At 38.0% G+C, this 23,978-nt stretch overlaps 1 protein-coding gene across 1 annotated transcript in view; it reads left to right on the top strand.

Moving 5' to 3' along the window:
• The window catches only part of CDK14 (cyclin dependent kinase 14), a 238,452-nt gene that overhangs the window by 178,438 nt on the left and 36,036 nt on the right, over window positions 1–23,978 (top strand). Inside the window, exon 11 of the mRNA XM_042817068.1 lies at window positions 22,279–22,342. Coding sequence (XP_042673002.1) covers window positions 22,279–22,342 — 64 coding nt within the window. The remainder of the gene's footprint in view (window positions 1–22,278; window positions 22,343–23,978) is intronic.

Genomic DNA, 23,978 nt, shown 5'->3' with positions numbered 1-23,978 from the left:
TAAACGTACAAAGGAAAGAGCAAGATAGAAAACTGAACAGAAAATGGGAATTAGGAAATTGTGATTATAGTCAATTGCAATGGGAGCTCTTGGCTACTACTTCTGCAGTCTCTTTGGGAGCGTGTGTGTGCTCCCTGGGAAGCTCTCACACAGACAACACTGCTCCCTGAATGCACTGGACCCTTCATAATGCGTGTGGGTAGATTGGCCGGGGGGAAAGTATTGTAAGAACATCATCTTCGCTCAACCTGTCAATCTGCTTTGATTCTGACCACAAATTTTGGAGGAAAACGTAAGTACAGCTTAATCTGTCATAAGCCAGATTTATTTTACACACATGATTTATTTGGAATTCTTTTATGGCATATGAAGAGGAGGAAAAAAAGGTTTCATACTGTGTTTGTAAAACTTATGGTCTTAATTTCACTCAGACTTGCCTCTATTACCCATCTTTTTTGGGGAACATCAATGAATTTATCACCTGCTCTTAGGAGTGACTGAAAAAAAAAGACAACAAATAAAACAAGACCTTATTTGGCTGTGATACAGAAATCTCTCATTTCATGTAAATTATTTTGTTACTTTGCCCACTTGGCTAATCCTCTGCTAAGGAAAAATAGGTATGCTGCAACATACCCAACCAGAAGCAGTTCTTGATGAGTTTCTATGTTGTGTTCAATTGCTTTGTTAGTTTGCCAGCGTGTTTGTTTTAAGCTAGCAACTACTGGGCCAGTTTTAGAGTTCCTCTTTTTAAAACTTATTCTTCTCATTTATTGAGATGGAATTTCTTCCTGTTGTTCAACACAAAACTTCAAAAGTAAAAATTCTTCTCTTGTGCTTCATCTCTTATATTATGGTAAAATTTTAGTAAGCAAATCTGTGTTGGATGTTAAGTAGACTTGTAACAGCAGAAATCAGTGCCCATTTTCATGTTCTTTTTTGCATTAGGTATGTCATAAAATTCTACGTTTATATGTCTTTTATAAACCTGCTGTTTGTTCCCATGTTCCCTCCTCTTTCTTATTCCCTACAACTGTTTTTGTGTCAAAATGCCAAAACAAATACATCCCACATGAGTTTTGCGTCTTCCCAATTTTTTTATTCTGTTTTCAAAATGCAGCTGAAATACTGAGGACAGTGTTAAAACAGCAAGAGATAACTTACTGATGTTGTTTCTAGAACTTGATATTTTACAAACCTGAGAAGAAAAAGTGAGAAAGGATAGATTTCTGATTTGTTGAAAATCAGAGTTAATCTTTGTAATGGAAGCACTTAGTTACCCTTAGCTAAATAGTTTCGGTGATGCCTTCCTAGTGTCCTCTAAGCATCATTAAGAATTTATTATTTATTTATATTTAAATAAAGTTATAAAACAATGGGTTATTCTTGTTTACTTTCGTATTGGAAGAGAAGGATTCAATTCATCCATTCTCCAGTGAATCATGTACGGTATGGAAGTTAGCTACTCTGAAGTACAAAATTAATCCGGTTGTTACACAAGATAACTGATACAATTGACTTTTTCATGGTGAAGACTCACAGCCATAAAGAACCAGATCAACCACTACAACATTTCTCCCACAAGTCTTCCTGTAGTTCACTTTTTCGGCATCCGTCAGTAATGTGTTTCTCATGGCAAAGGCCCCACCTTCTTGCTGATGCTTTTGTTCTTTAGCCCTCTCCTATGCCGCTTGCACCAAAAGCTGCATTAATCTGTGTGCTATCTCTTGCCATAGTCAGACTTTCATGTAAGAGTCTGTGTTGCAGATCAGAACTTTCAGGAAATCTGTTACATTGTACTAAAAACTAAGAAAACTAGGAAAACTAAACATAATTTAATGCAAGTAACAGTTTAAAATTCTTACTGGCTGTTTATTTCTCTATCATATAGTTCTCCATTATTATATAAATTAAAATAGAATATGTTGAATGTATGCTGCTTCAGTGGTTATAAAGTGCAAGGTGAAGAGATTTGGTAAATGCTTCTAAATAACTCCACCATAACCATTTTTTACATACATAAGTAGCAAGGGTAGATCCAATACAGCACAGCACAGTGTTTTTTCCTGGTTATGACTGATATTTATGTTTAATTATGGCTTAATTGATTGTGTATGATAGATTAGGAAACGCGATTGATCTTTCATTTATCTTAAAGAAAGCACTTGTTTAAATGTGTATTTTTTTGACTTCTATTGCTTTAGACACTTGTGGATTTTTATAAACAGGAATATGAACTGATTTTGTGTTTATGTTGCAATAGCTGTTCTTAATAAACATTCTCAGGTTCCATTAGTGTAGTAGACCTCAATAAAATAACAGGGGTTTATAAACCAGAATCTTTTCTCTGAAATGGAGCAGCAGTAGAGGTGCTGACCCTATGAATGAGCAGGCTGCATACTGTTATTGCCACAGTTTGGATCTAATAATATGATTGCTTTTTCCCACATATATTTAAAAGCGTGAATAGTTAAAAAGAAAAAAGCACTCACCAAGTAAAAGGGAAATAACACCTATGAATAAGTTGCTGTCTCAAAAAGGCTTAGTAGCAAAAAAAAAAAAAAAAAATGTCTTAATGAGGAGTGATTTGGCTTAATCACTGTACTATTACATCTTTGCCCATACTCTTTCCCGCTTATTGGGGACTTGAATTACTTCCTGGATAGAACTGTATTATATACAATTGGAGAGAAATCTATAATTGCAGTCTGTAACAGCTAACAATTCTTGTGCCTTGAACTATCACAGCAGTGATGTGCCATTATTATTCCTCAGATGTATCCTAGCATAGCTGAGAAATCCAGAAAACTATTTCACCGTTTTTTGAGATCAGTAGCCCACGTTTTTGTTACAGGATGCTAAGTCTGCTAGAGTAATGATCTGATAGGATAATCTCAGCACTACTCTCTAGTTTTGTGATGTGTGCGTGAGACTGATGGAGGTTGGATCATGTGAAGAGTGAAGAGTACCATTCTGCCCTGGTAAAAGGGAAAATGTGGTGCAGTCTGTTGGATCTGAATAAAACTACACAAAACTGGGAAGTATTTGGATTCAGATACAAAGTAGCTGCATTCTTTATCAACAGATCCTTCCTTTTGATCATTTATTGGCATGCATTTCTGTAGACGAAGACTTAAAGGTTTTCTATATGAAGGAGAACTTGCCATTCATAAATACAGCTTTAATTTTATCTGGAAGTAAAAGCTGCAGCAAATGCTTGCATGTGAGCTTTGTCCTCAGAGGAGCTGACAGCTAAGTAGCACTTCTGAGTGCTAGAGCTGCTCCCTGTGGGAGGCTGTGGTGTGCTGTGCAGGCCTCACCCTGGGCCATGCTGGAAGCACCAGCTTGGGTACACCCTGGCTTTGATGTAAGGATATGCTTTTATATGCTTTTATATTCAGTGTTCTTCACAGATTCAAACCAGATCAGATTGAATTCCTAGTGCTAGCTTTATTTTTCTTCTAGAGAGATTTTTTAAGTGGGAATGTATTTCTGCCTCTTCCAATTTTCGTGAGGTTTTGGTAAGCTACTGCAGATCAAAGTGAATTTCCCTCTCGGGCTCTGAAGCCTTCCTGATAAGGGAATAATCTTTGTGTTGGCTGAACTTCTGTCTTGGTGCCAGCTACACTAAAAATTACACTGCACTGTGAGAGTAATGCACAAACAGTTCTTCTAATACTTTGCAGATCTCTGTGCAGGATAATGGCTCTTAAAGGATGTTTCTTCTGTAAATGAGCCTTCAGTCTGCAGACAGGATGGTTGTGTGGGTGCCCTGTGTGGGCTCTCCTGCTGTAGTTGACACGACACAGTTGGGAGCTCAGAGCCTGGAGCTCCTCTCCTTCCATACACACATATTGCAAAAAGCAGGGCCTGCTCTTAGTCCTGGGAGCTGTAGCTCTGTTGGGTGCCATTATGCACTGTATTAAACGTAATTTGAAGAGAACAGTGTGCTTCTGTTGAGCCCAACAGTCTGGTATTCCAAAGAGTGATTGTGAAACCACTTTCTTCGTAGAGCTGCACAGCAAAGATTTGCAGGGGTTTGCAATTTCCAGTAACTATATATTTTCAAATGGGATTTTTGTTTTAAAGTGGAAACATATGTATTGCTTCTGGTATTGAAGATTTAAAATGCTAGCAATATATTCTTTAGTATATATTTATAACCACGTGCCTAATGCATCGTGTAAAGCAGGATCATAGGTAGTTTCCTCTGAGATTCAGATGGTAATAGGTGTTTGTGAGGCTGCAAAGCTTTTCCCTCTAGTTCTGAACCCGAAGGGCTGCTTCCTGTCAGTTACATCCTCTAAAGACAGAAATGATATATTTTAACAACCTCACTTTCATTTAAGCTTATGAAGAGCTCATAGGAACCCTGCTGTGTGCTACATTGTTTTAATAATGTCTTTGGGGAAACTAGCCATGCCCAAGGGAGGAATACTTTCAACTATTGGGATTTTTTTGAAGTTTATCTCAGTAATGAGATGTTTAGTTACCTTTTTACCTTTATTGGTCTTCTGTTCCTGTTTCCTTACTCAATACACATTTTTCTCTCATATGTTAAGTACTTAGGCCCAGAAATACAGCTCACTCATATCAGATGGAATAGATGCATTTGTAAGGCTGGACCTGGTCTGAAATTTCATTTTATGTAGGCGTGATATCTTTGGTGTCTTGAATGCTACAGATGATGAATTGGATTCAAGAAAATTTCATCTTTGCAAAAGTGATTGTTCTTTCTTGCTGGGGGTGAGAGGAAGGTGTTCTGTTTTCCTCCCATCTCTCTCTGCTTCCCTCCCACTGATGATTTCATGATGCAAACACAATTTTTTTTAAAACTGGAAACTTGACTGCTGAGGTCTCTTCAATAACAACGTGTATATAGAACAAGGAGAGAGCAGTGTACTATATCTTGTATTGAATTTACATTTATTTCACATTATAATAATACATGAAATATTTCACTGCTTCTTAGCATCGCTGAAATTAATTAATTAAATAAAAGGCTTATGTAGCTGTAATCTTTCTCTTTGTAATCATTAGCACATATTCAGTATTTTAGGGTAATTTCCTGCAGGTTTTGCAATGACATCACTTTTACGTGGCTCCTCTCTGGGCTATCTATGCTTTTGCCAAATTTAAAATGAACATAATTCTTAACTAGCATATGGTGAATTAATAAAGTGGTCTTAAAAAAAAAAATCTTCTATTTATTCATGTGTTGTAAAGGGTTATGGATTTCTTAAGAGATTTTTAAAAAGATTTTCAGCTTATTTTTAGCTTGGCTAAAATGCACTATGTAGTTTACTATCAATGTATATGTATTTTTTTTCTCTTATAAGAGGGCACAAGGTTTCTTGACAATAATTCATATATCATGCACTCTATGAACAATTCCATTAGAAGAGGGGAGAAATAACCTCCATGTCATAAAACAGTCAGTAGAAAATGACAGATGCTTGCTGGGGGAGCTACCAGCTGGCAACAAAAGGGAAAAAATGCATGGATGTGTGACTCTGTTGTTGACTTTCAAAGGATGGCTGGGTGCTGGATCAGCAGTCATAGAACATGGTGTGCCATACTGGTTTTGGTGGCTTCCTTCTAACACAGGTGTCATCCTTTGCTTACGGGGAATTGTTCTCATTCAGCCTGCTAACTCTGAGCCAAACCCCCAGAGTTTGGCTCATTATCAGCTTGGTAGTATGAAATGCGAAGAGTAATTGGCTATCAGAAAAAGAAAACAAATTAAGACATGGTTCAGTGAAATGCAATGGCTTTGTGGTTTTCTTTGGAATTGGAATGTTTCTTCAGTATCTGCCGTATTTTGGTTGCTGAATGAGAAATGGTCTATAATTATAAAGAAGCATTGTTTCTTTTCCAGGCTCATCTGTCCCTCCATAGGGTGTTTACAGGCAACCCTTTAAAAAGATTTGCTGAGGCTCAGCCAGTGTAAATCAGTGCAGCTCTGGTTACTTACATATATGTCATTGCAGGCACCTTTCTTGTTGGCCCCATGCACCACAGAAACAAATTGTGCCATGTAAAATCTCCTGTGCAGTTTGTGTCCGTTATGTGTTACAGAGCTGTAATTTCAAATATTTTTGGATTTTTTTTTGATTTTTTGGATTTTTTTGGTTTTTGGATGCAGATGACATTGAAAAAAAGTGCAGTGGTTTGCATATTACAAATTAGATTGAAGCCTCTTCTTAGCCGTAGTGTCATTCTGTTATCTTAAAACTTACTCTACAAGACAGTATTGTGCTATACAAATGCACAGGACTATCCAAAGACCTGCTCTCTTACGATGATTGTATCTCCTAGGGAAGATAAATGATCAAATATCAAGCATTTATATTGCCTTCTCTTTCCATTTCTTACATAAAGGAGCAATGTTTAATAAACCAGGATCTTCTTTTCCTCATTTACTTATATCCAACTGCATATTGCATGCCAAAGCAGGTTTTCTGAAGATCGTCTTGATTGCCAGAATTGTTGCTTACAATCCGTAGTTCAAAGTCAAGCATTGTTACTATTGAAAACATCTAAAAATTGTTGAGTGGCAATTTGCGATGATGTTTTTAGAAGGTTATGAGAATATGGCTGATATGTCCTATCTGCACATGTTCCCTAAAAGACTTCAAGACTAATTTTTCTTGCCCCAATAGGGACTGGAAGAAATATATATCTATTTTATCATTGTGTAGATATTATTTCAGGGAAACATCCTCTTTCACAGTTAGTAGAAGGTATGCATGTACATAAGAAGTATACTTTGCAATACTGCAAATTAGCAATATGGCTAATTTGAATAAAGATGGACTTCAATACCTGTTCAAGTGTTTCCTGAATCAGTACCTTGGAGTATATTTTAATTTATTAAGATGCTGAACATGTGTCACAAGATTGTAGTCAGTGACATTTATACAAGCCGCTGATTAACATCTTTATCTAAACTAAATTTGAATCTTCGGATAAGCTTACTGATGTATAGAGATTTCAGGTTTTCAAGGGCTATCATTAGTCTATCTAGTCCAGATCAGCTGCTTTCCTAATGTGTTAAGTGGCTGTGGTTGAATAACCTAGGCATTAATTTGACCTACACAAAAAATACCTACATAATCTCACCTGAATTTTGAATATTATACATTAAAATACTATCAAATAGTATCTGTGTGTCCACTGTTGGTGTTGTCATTGCACAGAGAACAGAATTTCAGAACATATCTGAATTTTTTATTCTTGTTGTTCCTTTTTATTGTTGTCTTTTTATTAGAAGAGTAATCCATGGAAAATAAGATGCATTCATTTGAAACTGCCTGAGAAGTACTGTACAAATTAATAAGAGCAAAAAAGAAAGAAAAAATCTAAAAAAAAAAAAGAGAGAGAGAGAGAAAAGAAATTCTATTTCTTAAGAAGATGTTGAAAACAAGAACTTTCATACAGGAGTTGAGAGTAGGAGAATTGTCTGACTAGGTTCTTAATGCAGTAGGTATTTTCAGGTGTTTGAGTGTGAAATAAATAGCTCCAGATAATGAAGCATTATGTTTCATTCTTGTTGCTTTGGCTCTTCCTTCACAGTATTCTGAGTTCTCTAGTTAAAATAACTCACAATAGCAAAATTGATTCTCTAGTTGTCAGTTATAGAAATAAAAATGCCCAATTTTCACCATTTGTCTTTAGAGTGCATATATATGTACCACTGCATAGCAGTATTTCTGGCAGTTGAGGTCTGTTTCTCAGTACATCAGAGAGAACTATTAATATATATTGTACAGTAAAGACATAATGAGAACTACTCATTACTTTTTCTGGACACAACATGATCCAAGCAGCTGTGGTGTAAACTCTAAGACCTTCTTACTGATGGAGCAGAGAAGTGCAAGTAAATTCTTAACAAAAAGAGTAGGTGCTCACGTAAATATGATGATCCTCATAATAATTACATCTGGGGGAGAAATCAAGGAATTTTTTGAGGCACCCAGAACTTTTTCTCTCCTCCAGCATGAACTGTCCCAGCTCCTTCTCATGTGTCAGATGCTCCAGGCCCTTAATCATCTTTGATGGACTTGCTCCACTAAGTCAGTGTCTTTTGCTGGGCATTCAGCACTTTGGATGTGTCTCCCCAGTGCTGAGTAGAGAAGAGTCACTTCCCTGGAACTTTCGGTAATATATATATATATATTTTAAGGCAGACCAACACACTCTTGGCCTTTGCTGCAAGGGCACACTACTGGCTCGTTTTCAACTTAGTGTCCACCCAGACTCCTTTGTCCATTTCTGCCAAACTGATCTCTAGCTGGTTGACCTGGACACTGTACAGAGGATGGAATTATTCTTCCTGAGGCCAGTCTCTTCTATCCATCTTACTATAAGTGTAAATTAATGTAATCTATACTCATGCAAAAAAAAAAAAAAAAAAAATCCTATATTCCTTAGTATCAGTTGTTTTTTTGTTGTTGTTTTTATGGCGTTGTGTAATTAGAAGGGTGTGATTTTTGTGGCTCCATTTATGTGCTGGCAGAAGACTTGCTGATGATATGAATATGCCAGCACAAGAATAGCTTTGCCCGTACTTAGTTCACAGCATTAGAAAATTAATGAGAGCTATAAATAAAAAATAATGACAATAAAAAGATTATAGTAAGTTCTACCTAAATTCTGTATAGCTGTATTCACTGACTTTGCTAGTATCATTTCTAAACACGTCTTCTGTTATATTGGGGTGGGGAATTTCAGTCCACAGTCCCTCAGCTCCTTTATCTTTCCATCTTGTGACCCACTTTTGCAGAATATCTGTGTATGGTTCTACGAGATCTGAGAGGTCACTGAGTAACGTCTTTTTTTGAAAGCATTTTAAGTGTCAGTTGCTTTTCTGAGAGTTGCCATTATCAGGAGAATAAATCAGCAGGCTTGCTTTAGACAAGATTTAAGTAGTTTAACTGGTACTATGGAGCTAAGTCCATCCTTTCTCACACATTTTCCTAACAATGCTTTCTGTTCTTGTTTATGAAAAGGTTCTGTTTACTGATAGGAAAGCTATTGTTTATCATCTCTTGCTCTTAGTGTATTTGCTGTGTGGCTGAAAAGAGTCAAAGATCAGAGACAAGTAGTTCTAAGAAAAATTTTATAGCAGATGTGCTTTAACTTTGGTATTATACAATCATACTTAATAATGTTTCGTGGTAGGTTATTTCTGTTCAAGAAAGATTCAGGAAGAAACACAGGGATAGATAAATAGGTAATTTTATAAAAGGAAATGAGAAGAGCCGTATACAAAAATTATTTAATTGTATTGTGTCTCATGTTCATCATAGCACATATTTTATCTGTTGTGTGTCCCCCCCACCCATATATCTAGAAGGTAATCGTTGTGCAGCAGCCGGTAACTGTGCTCCTCTCGTAAGAAGAATGAAAGATTCATAAATTTTATATTTCTGAACTAACCCATCAGTGAAATCAGTGGGAATGCAGCCAGAGAATTTGTCAATCTTTTAGTTATCCCAAATTTCTCATCTTAGCATGCATACATAGAGCAGGTTGCCCGAGTTACTTCAAAAGAGGCCTCAATAATTTGAATACTTGACATCCTAGGCATTTTGGTCCAACATGCCTTGGTCCAATGACTAAGATATTTGGTGAATAACAGTTACATTGCACCAGTATCACTCTGTTTTCATGGAGAGAGATAGGTAGAGATGTGGTGATGTTGACCTCACTTGATCATTACTGCTTTATCAGCTGCTCAGCAGTTCCAGGCAGGGTAATAACTGTAGCCAGGGTAAATCCTCTTTTGTTTGTTGTGTTGTTTTATCCACACACTACACAATCATGTAAAGAATATTTATCTGGCCAATGAATGTAGCTGAAAACTCAGAATAGTGAAACATCTGTTTCTTCCTAGAATCATCACTTTTTTGAGCTTCATTTACCACTAACATTCAGCACAGCTGCCTACCACTTTTTCCTCATGTTATCTTTTTCTTGCCAGTATTTCCACATTTTTGTTGCTTCTGCAACCTTTCAACTAAGCTAATGATAAAATCCTGCTGCTATTCTGTATTCCTTAAATAATTCAAGAGATCAACTGCACCTACACTGTTGAGAGGTTGATTTTTCTCTCTAACATGTGTAGTTACCCTTGTTTCACTGATGTAACATCTTCGTTTCTGATAATGAAATGAGGTCTTTAAAACTTCCCTATGAAGTGTTGTTTTTTCCTTGTAATAGTAGCATTGCTCACATTCAGTGTTTCTGTACAATCATTTTTCAGCCTTTTCTGTTGTCGACAATGTGGGTTGTTTTTTTTTTCCAAAAAAAAAGTATGTGGTATGCAGGTGTTAAGCAGCTCTGATCTTTTAGGGATTTGTCTTCATTCATTCACACTTTGTCACCAGCTGTTTCAATACAACCTCCTAAATTCCTTTTGGAGCTGTCGGCAGTGTGTTCAACAAGTGCCCCCAGCTCTCTTTTGCAACCTTCTTACCTATCAGCAGAGAGGAAGGGCTGCCTTTCAGCAGCTTCAGGGAAGGAGTTCCCTTCTGCCCAAAACAGAGCCTACGAAGAGCAAAGGCTGCCAATGTGGATAGCTTGCACGTGGCTTGAAGCATATTCAAGAGGAGACAGTAGATGACTGCACCCTAATCTTTCTTGCCTAGTGTTTTTGAAAGCTCGGAAGTTAAGAGCAAAGCAACTGAGTGAACGAATGTCAAAGAAAACAAATGGGTTCACTGAAGCTGGGAGTGCAGCTGCCTCTTCCAGTTGAGCTACACCTGCTTCCACCTTCATTTAAATAACCAAAATGAGAAGTCCTAGGCCACCTGCCAACTGATTGTTAAAACTACAGCTGCTGAATAATCAATAAATTGCTAAATCTCACAGTTCTGAATTTTCAGGAAATTTGAGTTTCAAAATTGGGCATTCTTTCAAAAACCTCTTCCTCTGTTTGCCCTCCCCCCACTTAAATTCTTCATCAAGCAAGTGTAATCAAATTGGCATTTCAGAATCATATAGTGTACTGTTTTTTTTCTTAAAATAAGTAACAGCATGATCTGACAACAGATACATTGCTACTTTATGGCCAACAGACATATAATTAGCTAAAATCACCTTAATTTCAGCCACAAAGTGTTTGGTGATACTATGGATTCTCCTTCTCTTGACAACTGAGAAAGTCTGCCAGCCTGGGAAATGGGCTTGCTTTTGACCCCCCACATTCCAGCTTTCTGTTCCTGGGGAGGAACACACACATGGATTCTCCTGAAAGCAGGCTGCAACGCGTGGCTAACCTGTGGCTTTGAGTGTTAAAAAACAGCAATGGTATTCTGCCCCAACCACACTTAAAATACCCCAGCTGCTTTTCTGACCTGGATCTGTCCATCAAGATAGGGTGATATTTTTTCCCTTTTTTAGAATTTTCAATACAACTTGGAGGCTTCCTTTTTTTTTGTTCTTCTTTCCTGTTCTGTTCCTATGAATCAGAAAGGTAGAACTCCGGTGTTTTCTTGTTGTTGTTGTTTTGGTTTTTTTAAGCACTAAATATTACTATTTGGAATGAGTTCTGAATATACTAAGGATCATGCTGCAGTTTGTTATAGGAGGTGCACCTGAAACTGAATCACTTGAGGTGGTTTTTAATGGTAAGGTTAGACATTTTAAAAAGGTGATTTGAATTGAGAATTCTAATATGGTTCAGTGCAGGGAATCAGCAGGATATTTAGCCAGGAAAAGTGCACTTATATCCACCACATTTACCCGACACAATCGGAGCTCATTATTAATGCACTCGCTGTTTCAGAAATATTGTAACACCTGGACCCGCACATTCTTCAAATGGCAGCATAACTAGCTGCCTTCTTTTGCTGCAGATTGAACAAATGGCTGCTCAAAAAAACCTTGACAGAATACCCACTGCTTCACTTGACTCCATGTGGCTGCATGAATCTATTCAGAATTGAGATTATTGCAAGATCAAGACCTTGATTGGCACAATAAGAGCTGGGTGATGTGGTCTGATTCAAGTATCACACTGTTATGTGGTGCTGAGCGCCAGGCTTAATATATAGGTCTTGGTGTAGGTTATCTTCCCAGAATTTTTAGGTGAGAAAAAGAATTTTCTCTATATTACCATCTATTCCAGACTGTGAGCTTGGCAGTTGTTAGCCCCGATGCGATATTCTATCTCACTGGGTACAGCAGCTTTCCTTTGCACTGCAAACGTATTTCTGTCATGTAATGAGCTTCCTTTGTGCCATGTGTATGTTGTGGCTTGTGCATGAGGGATGACAGGTTCCAATGTAGTGTCACAGTGAGATGCACTCATTCCTCGGATGTGCTGTGACTGGGCACCAAGCCAGGGAGGTAGGGTTTCCAGTACCCAAGAAGCACTGTACTTTGCTGCTCAGAGATTTTGCTCTGGGAAAATGTAGATCAGTTTCTATGCAAACTAAACCATTAGGTCGGGTTGTGGTTCAGTGGTGACCCTGGTCAGGAATGGATCTGATCCTACACATGCTTATTTGTTCCAAACGTTTCAGTTAAACGTTGGTATACTGAAGACATTACATTTTATCTTGAATGTTTTCTTTGCTAATTTTATGATGATTCATAGGAATTTGCATAAGTTTGGTCTGCTATTTATTTAAATAAGCTTTCTGGCTTTAAGCACTCTAGACATCCTAACAAAATGGTGTGTCTTTACTCATGCCAGTAAGGTTGGGCACTGTGACGTTGCTGGGAAGGTGTGTGTGTATGTGAACTGAGCCAGCTTTGTGGTCTTCAAAAAGGGGCAGTGATACAAAAGCACCACTGCTCCTCTGATAAGCTGGTGTTTTGAAAAACTACAACAGCAGCAAAACCTCAGTAGCGCATACCTGGAATTCAAATGAACCAGCTGCTGAGGCAGCACAGCACAGCATGTGGAAGTACATTTCATAACAGCCTCCCACAGGCTTTTGGATATTTTTTTTTTCTCTCCAGCTTGAAGAAAAAAGTCAGTAAAAAATCTTGAAATAAATCTTTAAAGAGCATGTTTAGGAAGGGATTATCTTTGGATGGGCTATTCCAAAGGCTTTACAACACAAACAGGGCAGGAAATCTTGCCTGCAGAGTCTTTACCTTTCTGTATATGGTAAATCAGAGCAGATTTTGAAGGATGTGTAAACAAGCATACCTTGTGAGCTAGGGGTTCTTCTGATAGACTGTTACAGTACTCCTTTGCTTTGTGGTGAAGCAAACAATTCTACTCCCAAACAGTAAGGAAGATAGCTATTTAGCACAGAAATAAGAAGCAGGTGCTTCTTTGCATATATTAACAGCAAGGTCGTCCTTAGTGAAGACTTTCCATCTCTGTTGTTGGTTTGCTTACAAGTGGTACTGATAGAAGAGCAGTCTCTTCTTCTTGGAAGAAAGGAAGAAGGGAAATCTGTTGAGGTCAGCAGTAGTCTTAGGCACGAATTTTCTTCCCAGCCCTTTCTTAATCCACAGTTTCAAGGTACGCAAAAGTTTTCAAATTCTTTCGTGTTAAGACTCAGTCTCATCCTATTGAGCTGCTGTATAGATTCTGCAAAAGAGACACCATGGTTTAAGTTCAAGAACTTTTTATTCTGATGATTTGATTGTTTCCTGACCGAGGAAGATTCCTCAGCCTGGTGGCTGGGAAAACTGGAAGGACAGGACCTCAGCTCTGCTGCCTCAGCCCATTTGGGCCTGGGAGAGCCCTGACAAAGGAGCCCTCTTTTCACTTCAGAGCTAAACAGAGTCTCCTTTTCTTATGTGTTGCAGTTTCAAATGGAATTCTTGCACGTTTTCACTGGTTTGAGGAAAAGTACAGTCTCTGTCAGGAGTTCACCTTTTTCCCACCTCCTGCTGCTTATTTCAGATTCTCTCTGCAACACAGATCCATTTGTTTTCTCAATAAGTTTTTCAGATCTTGTTTTCTTAATGTTTTTAGTCTCATTCATGGGAATGTTTTATTATGAATCACTGTGTCAGAAACCAGTTTCTTCCACCATAATGAACCTTAATGAAGGCAGAGTGTTGTAACAAGATGTGCTGATTAGCTTTAGGAAGAGGGTGCTGTAGTCCAGTACAAACTGTTTCACACCGACTTTTTTGTCTCATTGTGAAATTTAGAGGAAATGATTCTGGCTTTGATTTCTCTCTAATTTAAATTGGATTATGGACAGAATTATTTTCTAACAATCATCTCATTCATAGAGCTATTTCTGTGGTTCAAAGTAAGATATTTATTTAGCAGATCCTTTCTGGAATAAACTAAACTGTCCCCTGGCCGAACGCTGACAGGCCAAACCTTGGCAGTGCATTTTTAAATGGGGGAGGTTTGCATTTTATCCTGTGCTGTCCATCTGCAGCAGGCTTGCTCTGCCTCAGTGCCTGCCCTGCCCCTGACACGGGGAGCAGGAACAGCCTGGCAGAGGAGCAGGGCTGGGAAGTCTCTGGTCCTTCTCCCGTCAGGTGGCAGAGGTGCCTCGCTGGCAGTGTCCCCCAGAAATGTAGCTTTGGTTACATCAGGGATGAAGAGAGCTCTGAGTTTCTTTATTTGTGCTGCAAAAAGAGCAGAAGCAGTGTTGGGGTAAAACTAAATTTTTCATACATAAAGCTACTCAAATATTTTTTAAATGCACCAGGTAAGCTTGGGAAAATCATCTACTGAATAAGTTTCCCAGATGTATACACAGACTGGGAGAACTCCTTGAGAGTAGCCCTCCTAAGGAGGACTTTGGGGTTCCTGGTAGATGAAGAACTTAGCATGAGCCAGCAGTGTGCACTTGCAGCCTAGAAGGCCAATGATATCCTATGCCTATGCATCAACAGAGTGGTGGTCAGCAGGGAGAGGGAGGGGATTCTCCCCTCTGTTCTGACCTTGTGAGTCCCCATCTGGATTACATCTGGGCCTGGCAGCCCTGGCTCATGAAAGATGTGGAGTTTTTAGAGAGAGCGCAGAGGAGGACTGGGAGGATGCTCAGAGGGCTGGAGCAGCTCTCCTACAAAGACAGTCTGAGGGAGCTGGGCTTCTTCAGTCTGGAGAATAGAAGGCTCCTGATAGTGGCCTTCCAATATTTAAAAGGATCTTATAAGCAGGAGTGAAATCACCTTTTTACACAGGTAGATAGTCATATGGCAAGGGGAACATTTTTGAACAAAAGATGGGGAATTAGATTTTATATGAAGGGAACATTTTTCACTCAGAGGTTGCTGAGGCTCTGACACTGCTGCCCAGAGAGCCCCATCCCTGGAGGTGCTCAGGGCCAGGTTGGATGAAGCCCTGGGCAGCTGAGATGGTGGGGGGCAACTCTGCCCATGCCAGGGAGATGGAACCAGATGATCTTCCAGGTCTTTTCCAACTCAAACTATTCTAAGATTCTGCGATTCCTGTTAAGACTTTGTTGTATTTTGCTCCAGTGGGAAAAAGCTTCTCAATAACAGTTGGGTCTTCTACTGTTTCAAATGCCTCATTCTTGGTCTATGATGGAGCTAAAAGCACAAACATTTGTTGAATTTGATATTTTTTTAATTAATGTTAATGTGTTTTGTTAAAATTCTGGGCGGTGGGGGTGTTGATATTAATTTCATATTTTGCTTCCCTCATCCATACTAGCACATTACCTAAATGTTTTTTTAAGCCAGCTTCATTGTAAATCACTCCTTATGTTCAAAGCAGCTGTTTTTATTAATTCCTTATAACGTAACAATGATATTCCACTTAATGCCTGAAGGAGCTGGCATCTTACCATAGGTGCACGTGATTTGGTTCCTTTTTCACATTAGAGAATAAGCCTCAGTAACTTTTGTTTTTCATAAAACAGCATCAGTTCATTGTACAGGAGAAACAAGCTTATTAGTTTCTCTTGTTTTCTCTTAGTTTTCTTAGTTTTCTCTTAGTTTTCTCTTTCTATTTTTCTTGCTATAGCTGTTGTTTAGCAGGTGCTACTTACAGCTCTTTTCATATTTATATTTTATTCTGTTTGTTCTGTTATGACAAAACACTCACAAAATAACTTGCAAAAGAAATACTCCAGCTTGATTTCTAAGCACTTTTTTTTCTTTTAAATTCTGGATTCTGACTTAGTGTCCTGAATGAATGCAGATTACATTAAATTTGTTCTGCAAAATATTACATACGATGTTCCTTCCTTTTACCAGATATCATCACTTAAAGCTTTTTTTATGATTTTGGTAATTTTAAAGGGACATAAGCAAAAAATACAACCTGCTTTCTACAAGAAAACAAGAATTTAAAAATCTAATTTTGTCAGTAGAGAATTATGGGATGTTGTTTATTAACATTTTCATTCTGAAGAGGAATCATATGAGAAACATTACATCGTATTCTGTATGTTTAATATGTTTGGCTGGTATTTTCTTTCTTACCTGTATGGGGACAATGGAGAGTTGCTTTGATGACAATTGGCTGAAAAAATACAGCAAGATTTGTAAGCATGAAAAATCATTTGTACCAAAATACAGGTTTCAGGCTCTGAAGAAGTGTTTTATGCATAGGAGGAGAGGCCTTTCAGTTGCTTTAACTTTGATCTAATATGAAATTCCAGATTTGGGATTGTGTGTAATTTTTGCCATACATTTAAAGAAGAAAGACTTCAGAATTTTAAATCTCGATAACAGTAGTCCTTGAGAGGAAGGTACTTTTTTGTTTCTAGTAAATCCCTATAAATATATTATTGTAATACTTGCTGATAGGCTTTTTCTGTAGAGAAAATATGTTTACTTTATTGTTCCAGTCGGATTCTTGGACTATTCAGTGCCTTCTCTGAGTTAAAATATATTCATCCTCTAACAAAAGTGGAAGTGCATTACATAAACTGAGAGATACGTTGTCCCTTAAGGAAACTGAACAGCTAAGCTCCCAAAGTGAAGAAAAGACCGTTACTAAGACTATTCCATTTCTGCCTCTGTCTTCCGGATATTAAACTTGACACTCAGCTGTCATCCGCTGTGCCCAGGAGAGACTAGAAGGGAGCGTAGCTGCAGTTGTCAGTCAGCAGACTGAGTCAGCATGCATAATACACAAGTAGTTGCTGAATTTTGCTTAACCCATTAGCAAAATGTGAGCTGAAGGACAAAGTTCCTCCTTCAATCCTCACTACTCACTTTGCGCTCACTGACATTACCAGCTGGTACTGCAGGGCTTTGCTGATGGTAGAGGATGTGGTTAAGGTGTAGCTAACAGTGAACACTCAGTAAATGCAGTGAACAGTGAATGCAGGACTGGCTGGATCAGCTGGGCGAAGTCTTATCACCAGGAAAAAGAGATCATGTGAGTTTGTCTTTTTGCAAATGCAAGATTGCCCATTCAGAAGCCCTGTGAGTGGTGGAGCATCATGGAATTTGCCCTGATTATCAAGAGCCAGATCTAAACAGCTAACTTACCTTTATCCAACCAAAATGGAAAGGGCACCTGGTGTTTTGACTAAGTTGGAAGTTTGGGAGTTTCACTAGAAATGTGTAGTTTGGATGAATGTAGCAGGTTTTTGTTGAAAAACAGAATGCCAGAGGCCTCTGTATCTCACTAAAAAGAAAGAGATTGATGATTTGGAAGTAACTCTACAATGCTTATTCTCTTATTCTCTTAATAAGTTCAGTTCCTCAGACAGATCTCTCCTATGGTGTCTGACAGCCCAAGGCTCACACTAAATGCAGTAAGACTTACTCAGGGAATGAATAGGAAGACAATCTTGATGACCTTTGGAAAGAAAAATTAAAAAGAAAAAAAAAAAAGAAAAAAAAAAAGAAAATAACATTTTTACAAACAGTTTGTAACTCATTCTAGTTTAAATTCTAAGGTCTTTTCATTAAAGAAAAAGTATGATTCACTGTCCTCGTATTTATTTTTTACTAAACTTTGCTCACCAAGTTGACCTAATAAGAAAAGACTTGAAAATTCAGCAAATTGCTTAGCCTAATTTCCATATTTTTTTCTGAGGAAAGGCATCTCATTTGCATGCTGATCTTGTTTTTCATTCTGCTTTGTTGCTAGAAAACCCTGAATAATCCACTAGCTGCACATTTTTGTCTTGTTAAAATCCAGACCATTGCTTTACTTGAATATCATTGTATTTAGCACTATTTCAAGAATATATGGCTTGATATATTCAAAAGTTGTACTAGAAATGAAAATACTTTTTTTTCTTTTTTTACTAATTGTGGCACTGGAGAAAGAGCTGGTGGGAAAGATGTGCACTACTGCTCATCTCACAAGAGAATCAGGTGACTTCATTGGACAAATAGTTAGCTGGAATGACCTTATTACATGGATGTAACAGGGAATGCTTTCTAAGCAGAATGCAGGACTTCACAGCTAATTGTGTTGATAGATTGGCATAATGCTCACCATAAAATAATGATTCCCTTGCACACAAGGGAGCACGTTCGTGAGGTGAATTATGAGTCTTTGTAAAATAAGATGTAAAAAGCAAGCAACTTATTTCTTTTATCAAAAAGTTACAGAAATACAGTAGACCTTAATGCATTTGTGTTGCGTTTCCTGGGCAATCTGTCTATTTTATGCTTGTCTATGGATATCGGAACTGCAGGTTCTGTTTTCATAACTTTCCATGTATTGTTGCTGCCAAACCGTAACAGCATCAACTCACAGTGAGGGTATTTGGCCCTCAGTACCCTCATGCACTGGAAATCTGTTATTTTCATATAAATAGATTTCTCACCATGCAAATTAGATCAGAATCTAATCTTGATTTTGAACATCAAATTTCAAATGACAAATTAAGGTCATTTTATCTTGTTTGTTAGGGAATAAATGAGTTCAGGGTGTTTTTTCATGTTGTAATTGTATGTATCGTGGAACAGCAAAACCTCATGAGGGCATGGACTTTTCATTAGAGAAGCTATAACTCTCCTGGCCTGTGGCAAACACTAAATCCATTCCAAATTTGAGATTTGTAGGGGTTTGTTTTGTTTTGTGTAGGCAATTCAATTAAGAATAGGATATCAAAGAATACAAGTTGAATCTTTATCTTGCTGATATGCAGATTATGATTAGAAAAAATATGAGTTAGTCTTATTTTTTCCAAACAATTCCCAGTAATAAATATAAGACTACTTCCATTCTTAAACAGGGGCTTGAATTATGCGACAGCAGTGTTTATTTTCTTGTTTCTGGAATCTGTGTGAAACTGAAAGGGAAGATGTTAGTACGCAGAAAAGACTGAACTCTTGGTGGCATGCTTGGGATGAGAAGTGGTTGCCCATGCAGGAATGGTCACAGCCGTGAGGTCAGCCACAAAGTAACAGCATTAGGTGGATGTCCAGCAGACTGTCTCCTGTATCTTCCACAGCAGTTGCAAATCCTTCATGTAATCAGATTTACCTGCAGTGCCAAGGTGTTGACAGTGGTAGGGTCTGGACAAACACTCTTAACAGCTATGGGATAGAGTTCAGAAGTAAAACCAGATTGTTTGGCTCTGCTTTCCTTCTTCAGATTGGTCCCTTAACTCTCTTTTGCAAGCCGAAAACCAAGGAGATCATCCACTTTATTGTGATGTGAACTCTCATTTCTTTGCTTATAGCAGATGTCAAAACTCATCACTTTAAGTTGCCTGATACCCGCTCATCAAAATGGGATGAATTGCTGCATTACTTGCGCAAAGTGCTGCCTACAAATCACTTTATAGTGACATACCTGTGAGCAGTGATTGTTTCATTTTATTAAAAACACAGTTGTTTCCCTGCTGCCTTCTCCTCCTTATTTGTTGATTGATAGTCACATATTGTGAATTTCTGCATGTTAATATGTGTATGGAATAAGGATGATCTTTCTGGTGTTTGTACAAAGAATTGAAATACAGGCTCTGGATCACTGCCTGAACTACCAGCTGCTCCTACCTGGAAATGGCAGGCATTTAGATGATAGAAAAACCTGGTTGTTTCTAAACTGCTGCTACCCTTGACAGAAGGTATCAATGTTGTAGGCAGTCTGAATGCTGCCTTGCACAGTACTCATTTGTAGCTGGCTCTTAAACATTATAACAGCAGATGTGCTGGGATGTTATTAAAGGAATGGTTTGGAAAACTGGTGAAAAAGAAGAACTGTGAGTCACATAATATTCATTACAGAAGTCATCTTCCATCAAGCCCTCCGTTGTTGGGTCTACTGTTCTGTTGAAAATCAGAATAATTCATTTCCATAGCTCCAAGTTCTACCTTAAATTGTTCTGATAAGTATCCTACTGTAAGCTTCATATTTTGTTAGTGGATTTTAATATTCAGCTTGCAATGACTTAGCTGCCTATATGTCATCTAAAATAAGAGGAAATTGAAAATATGTATTTGAAAAGGTGTGACTAATTTTACTACATTCATAACACTTTGTGAGAGAATATTCCTCTCACTTGCAAGTGGGGCTGCAAAGTGCCGGCCCCATTTCTCAGTTTAAACAAGCAGACTGAAGCAGCTCTGTTTCTAATCCACGGGCTCCCTCTCCTGGTCTGGATGCTGCTTGGCACCAGCTGTACATGCGCGTCTGTACCGGGGAGGTGAAAGTTACTTACAAAAGCAAATTTATTTAATCATGTAATAATGGGTCAGCGGTGTCTCTAACTTCTTTTATGTTTAATCATAGCACTGTTAGCAGTAGCACTCAAAGCATTTATAGCAATAATGAAGTGAGCTCTGGTGTTGTGATGGTCTGGGTTGAAGGGCAAGGTTTCATATGCTGATTAGGTCTTGTTTCACAAATACTGACAGCAAGATTCTGCAAATAATATTAACAAATATAATTAGTGAACTTGTCTAATTAAAAGGAGACTGATGTCTCTGTTTCTCTGGCACCTTGATGTTCCACTTTCAGTTTGCAATTTCTTGCAAACGGTCCAATTTAGATGTGTTTTCTTCTATGTGAGGCATTAATCATTGTGTAGAGTGTCTTTGCACTACTATTTTCATATTAGAAGCAGGCAATACTGTAAATTGCTTAACAAACTTGGTGCCCTGAAGTCATAAAACTCACCTTGTAGTTGTCTCTGCCTAACAAGACACTGCTTCTACTTCAAATTTTTAAGCCAACTTCTAAATAGCATGAAATATTTTTTTGGCAGTTTCGAAGATTTTTTTTGTGTGTGTTTTCCACAGAATTTTTTAAGCATTAACTTATAAACACAAATAGTGTGTTTGTGATGCTCATTTTGTGCTGGAGTAAGTCACCGCACAGTGTCACAGTGACATAAGCTACACAGGATGAAAGATGTATTCAGAAGGTCAGTGGTACAGGTAGGGGCAGGACTGGCAGAGAGGTTTTCTATGCTTATGACAATGCAAAATGAGCACAATACCAGTGTGAGATGCATTCACTTCACAAAATCAAGTCTTTATTCCAGGGTCTGAGCTTACAGCAAATACTGAAAACAGTCCCTAGGATTTTCATTGATGCTAGAAGCTGTATGAAAATTTGTAACAGGGAAGATCCCACAGGAGATTCCCAAATTCTGCAATTCATTTAGAATCCCATTTTTAGAGCTGCTATTTCAGATGTTCCTCCCAGACACACTTAAAGTGAGCACTGTCACTTATGTATCATAAAGTAAAAACAATTGTGGAAGAATTAAATATAGCTGCTCTCTCAACTAATTTATCTTTTGTGCCAAAGACACCAGGAGTTGAACTTTTCATGTGGGCAAAGAATATAAGATGGAAGTGAGAAGTGTTAAGCTCTTTCCTGCTAACAGTTAGTCTGATTTGTGCTACAAGCTGAAGGGAATAGAAACAAAACACAATTTATGAGTCAATAATTTCTGTATTTTCTAAAATGTCACTTGTTCTAAGCTTACTACATCCATTTAAAATGACAGCTAATCTGAGCATGTTGCTATTCACACCATGTTCTTAGTCATCTGTTTTATCATCTGTATAAATCTTCTATCCTGACATCTGTTACTAAGTGTCTGTTCAGTTAAGTTTACAGGGATTGAAATTATTTCCAAGGTCAAAAATTTAGCCTGTGTAACATCAGCATTCTGCATCATGCGAGTAGCTTGAACTAGTCAGTGGAAAGTAGCTTTAACATGTATTAGTCAAGCAGGTTGTCTGATGCAAACATACCATCATTTACTAGCTCCAATGGTACCTTGTAACCACAGTAACTTTTAGCTTTTTGTACCCCTAATAATTAAGCCTATATACAATTTAGATTTTGAGGTACATTGAGCTCTTTGGAGGAATGGCTTTTTGCAATGCAATGAATCATCATGATTTCCCATTAAAGCTGCTTGTTTCTTTTTCTGTTGTGCACAGGTACTTGGAACACCAAATGAAGATACATGGCCTGGAGTCCACTCATTACCCCATTTCAAACCAGGTAGGTCTAAATATCACATTCATCTGCGTTTTCCTTTACCTGAAAATACAGGTTAAGGAAACAGATAATTCCTGCCTACATTCTAGGAACTTGCTCATGAAAGCATCCCTTGTGTTTTTTTGGCAGCTCCTAATTTACTAAAGAACCTCCACAATGTTCAAAATGACCTGAATTCGGCGCAGAAACCATAATGCACATTTTCTTGCTCCTCACTATTTATTATGCTCAAGGTGTTGTTATTTGTTTGATTGTTTTTTTCCTTTTGCTCTCTTTTGCTTTTTCTCCTGTTTATTACAAAATAAGCCCTGACCTCTTTGCATTCCTCTGCTATGTTTTGCTACTGAGCATCATAACTTGGCAGGCTGATTCCCAATTAGCTTTACTTTTCCACAGACCACTCTGAACTTTAAGGAATACTGAAGGAAACCAAAGAAGAGGGGAAAGACTTAGTGAAACCTGAAGCTACTACTAGATCATCTGTTAGTACCTTTCTACAAGTTACTTTTTTTAGTGGGTGCTGTAATCTAAGTTGTCACAGTCTACAACTATTACTGAATATTTACCATCTGAGACATTTGTGCAAAAAGAAGCAAAGAGTTCCCTAGAGACTTATAAGTACAAAGTCACCTTCATTATGCTACAGTGAAGTTTGATGTGGGGCCTGTCCTCCATCAGTATAAATGACGTCGTTGACAGAATTAATTCAGCACTTACATTTCAGATATCTTGCTCCTTGCATGCCTAAGGGCTCTCAGTAGGCTCCTGGTTCTTCTTTACTGCAGACAGCGTTCCCTTTAGCTTTGTCATAAACTCTGAAAACTTGATATTCTGTGTCATTTAAGACTAATTTCCAAGTCTTCTTATATGTCCAATTTAGAGAAAAAGATTCCTCTTTCATTCCAGTATGTCTTGTTCATTAGATTTGCAGTATTGTAATGGCAACTCTGGCTATTTCTGGTGGGTGGTAAGGCAGAGAACTTGAAAAGGACAGAGATCAAGGCAGGTCTAAAAATGAGAGAAACATTGTTGGTTTTCTTCTGGTAATGAAACAAAGCTTTGAGAAAAGGACAGGCAGACATTTTTGCACACTTCCACACAGCTTTTCAGTCTCTGCCCTACTTGGTCTTATTGCTGTGTAGTTACACAATCATAGAATCATAGGGATTGGAAGGGACCTCTGGAGATCATCAAGTCCAACTCCCTGCTAGAACAGGTTCCCTAGAGTAGGCTGCAAAGGAAAGCATCCAGGCAGGTTTTAATATCTCCAGATATTCAGACTCTAAAGCCTCCCTGGGCAGCCTGTTCCAATGCTTGTAATTCACAAAATAAAGAATTTTTTTTCATGTTTGCATGGAACTTCATATGTTCCAATTTGTACCCATTGCCTCTTTGTCTGTTGCTGAGCGCTGCCGAAAAAGAGCCTGGTCCTATCCTCCTGACATCCTTAGATACTTGTGTTGCTAACATCCCATCTCAGTCTTTTCCATGCCTCACCAGTGCAGAATAGAAAGGGAGAATCACCTCACTCAACTTGTTGGACACACCTTTTTATAATGCATATATGCATTATAGTATACATTCCTGCATATATGCAATTCATAGTATTCTTCCTAAATTAGTGTGAATTAAACTTTTT

This window comes from Centrocercus urophasianus, unplaced genomic scaffold (assembly GCF_019232065.1).
Source record: "Centrocercus urophasianus isolate 14NV4802_14NV808 unplaced genomic scaffold, USGS_Curo_1.0 seq_16, whole genome shotgun sequence".
NCBI classification, from domain to species: Eukaryota; Metazoa; Chordata; class Aves; order Galliformes; family Phasianidae; genus Centrocercus; species Centrocercus urophasianus.
This window is presented reverse-complemented; position numbering and strand designations above follow the sequence as displayed.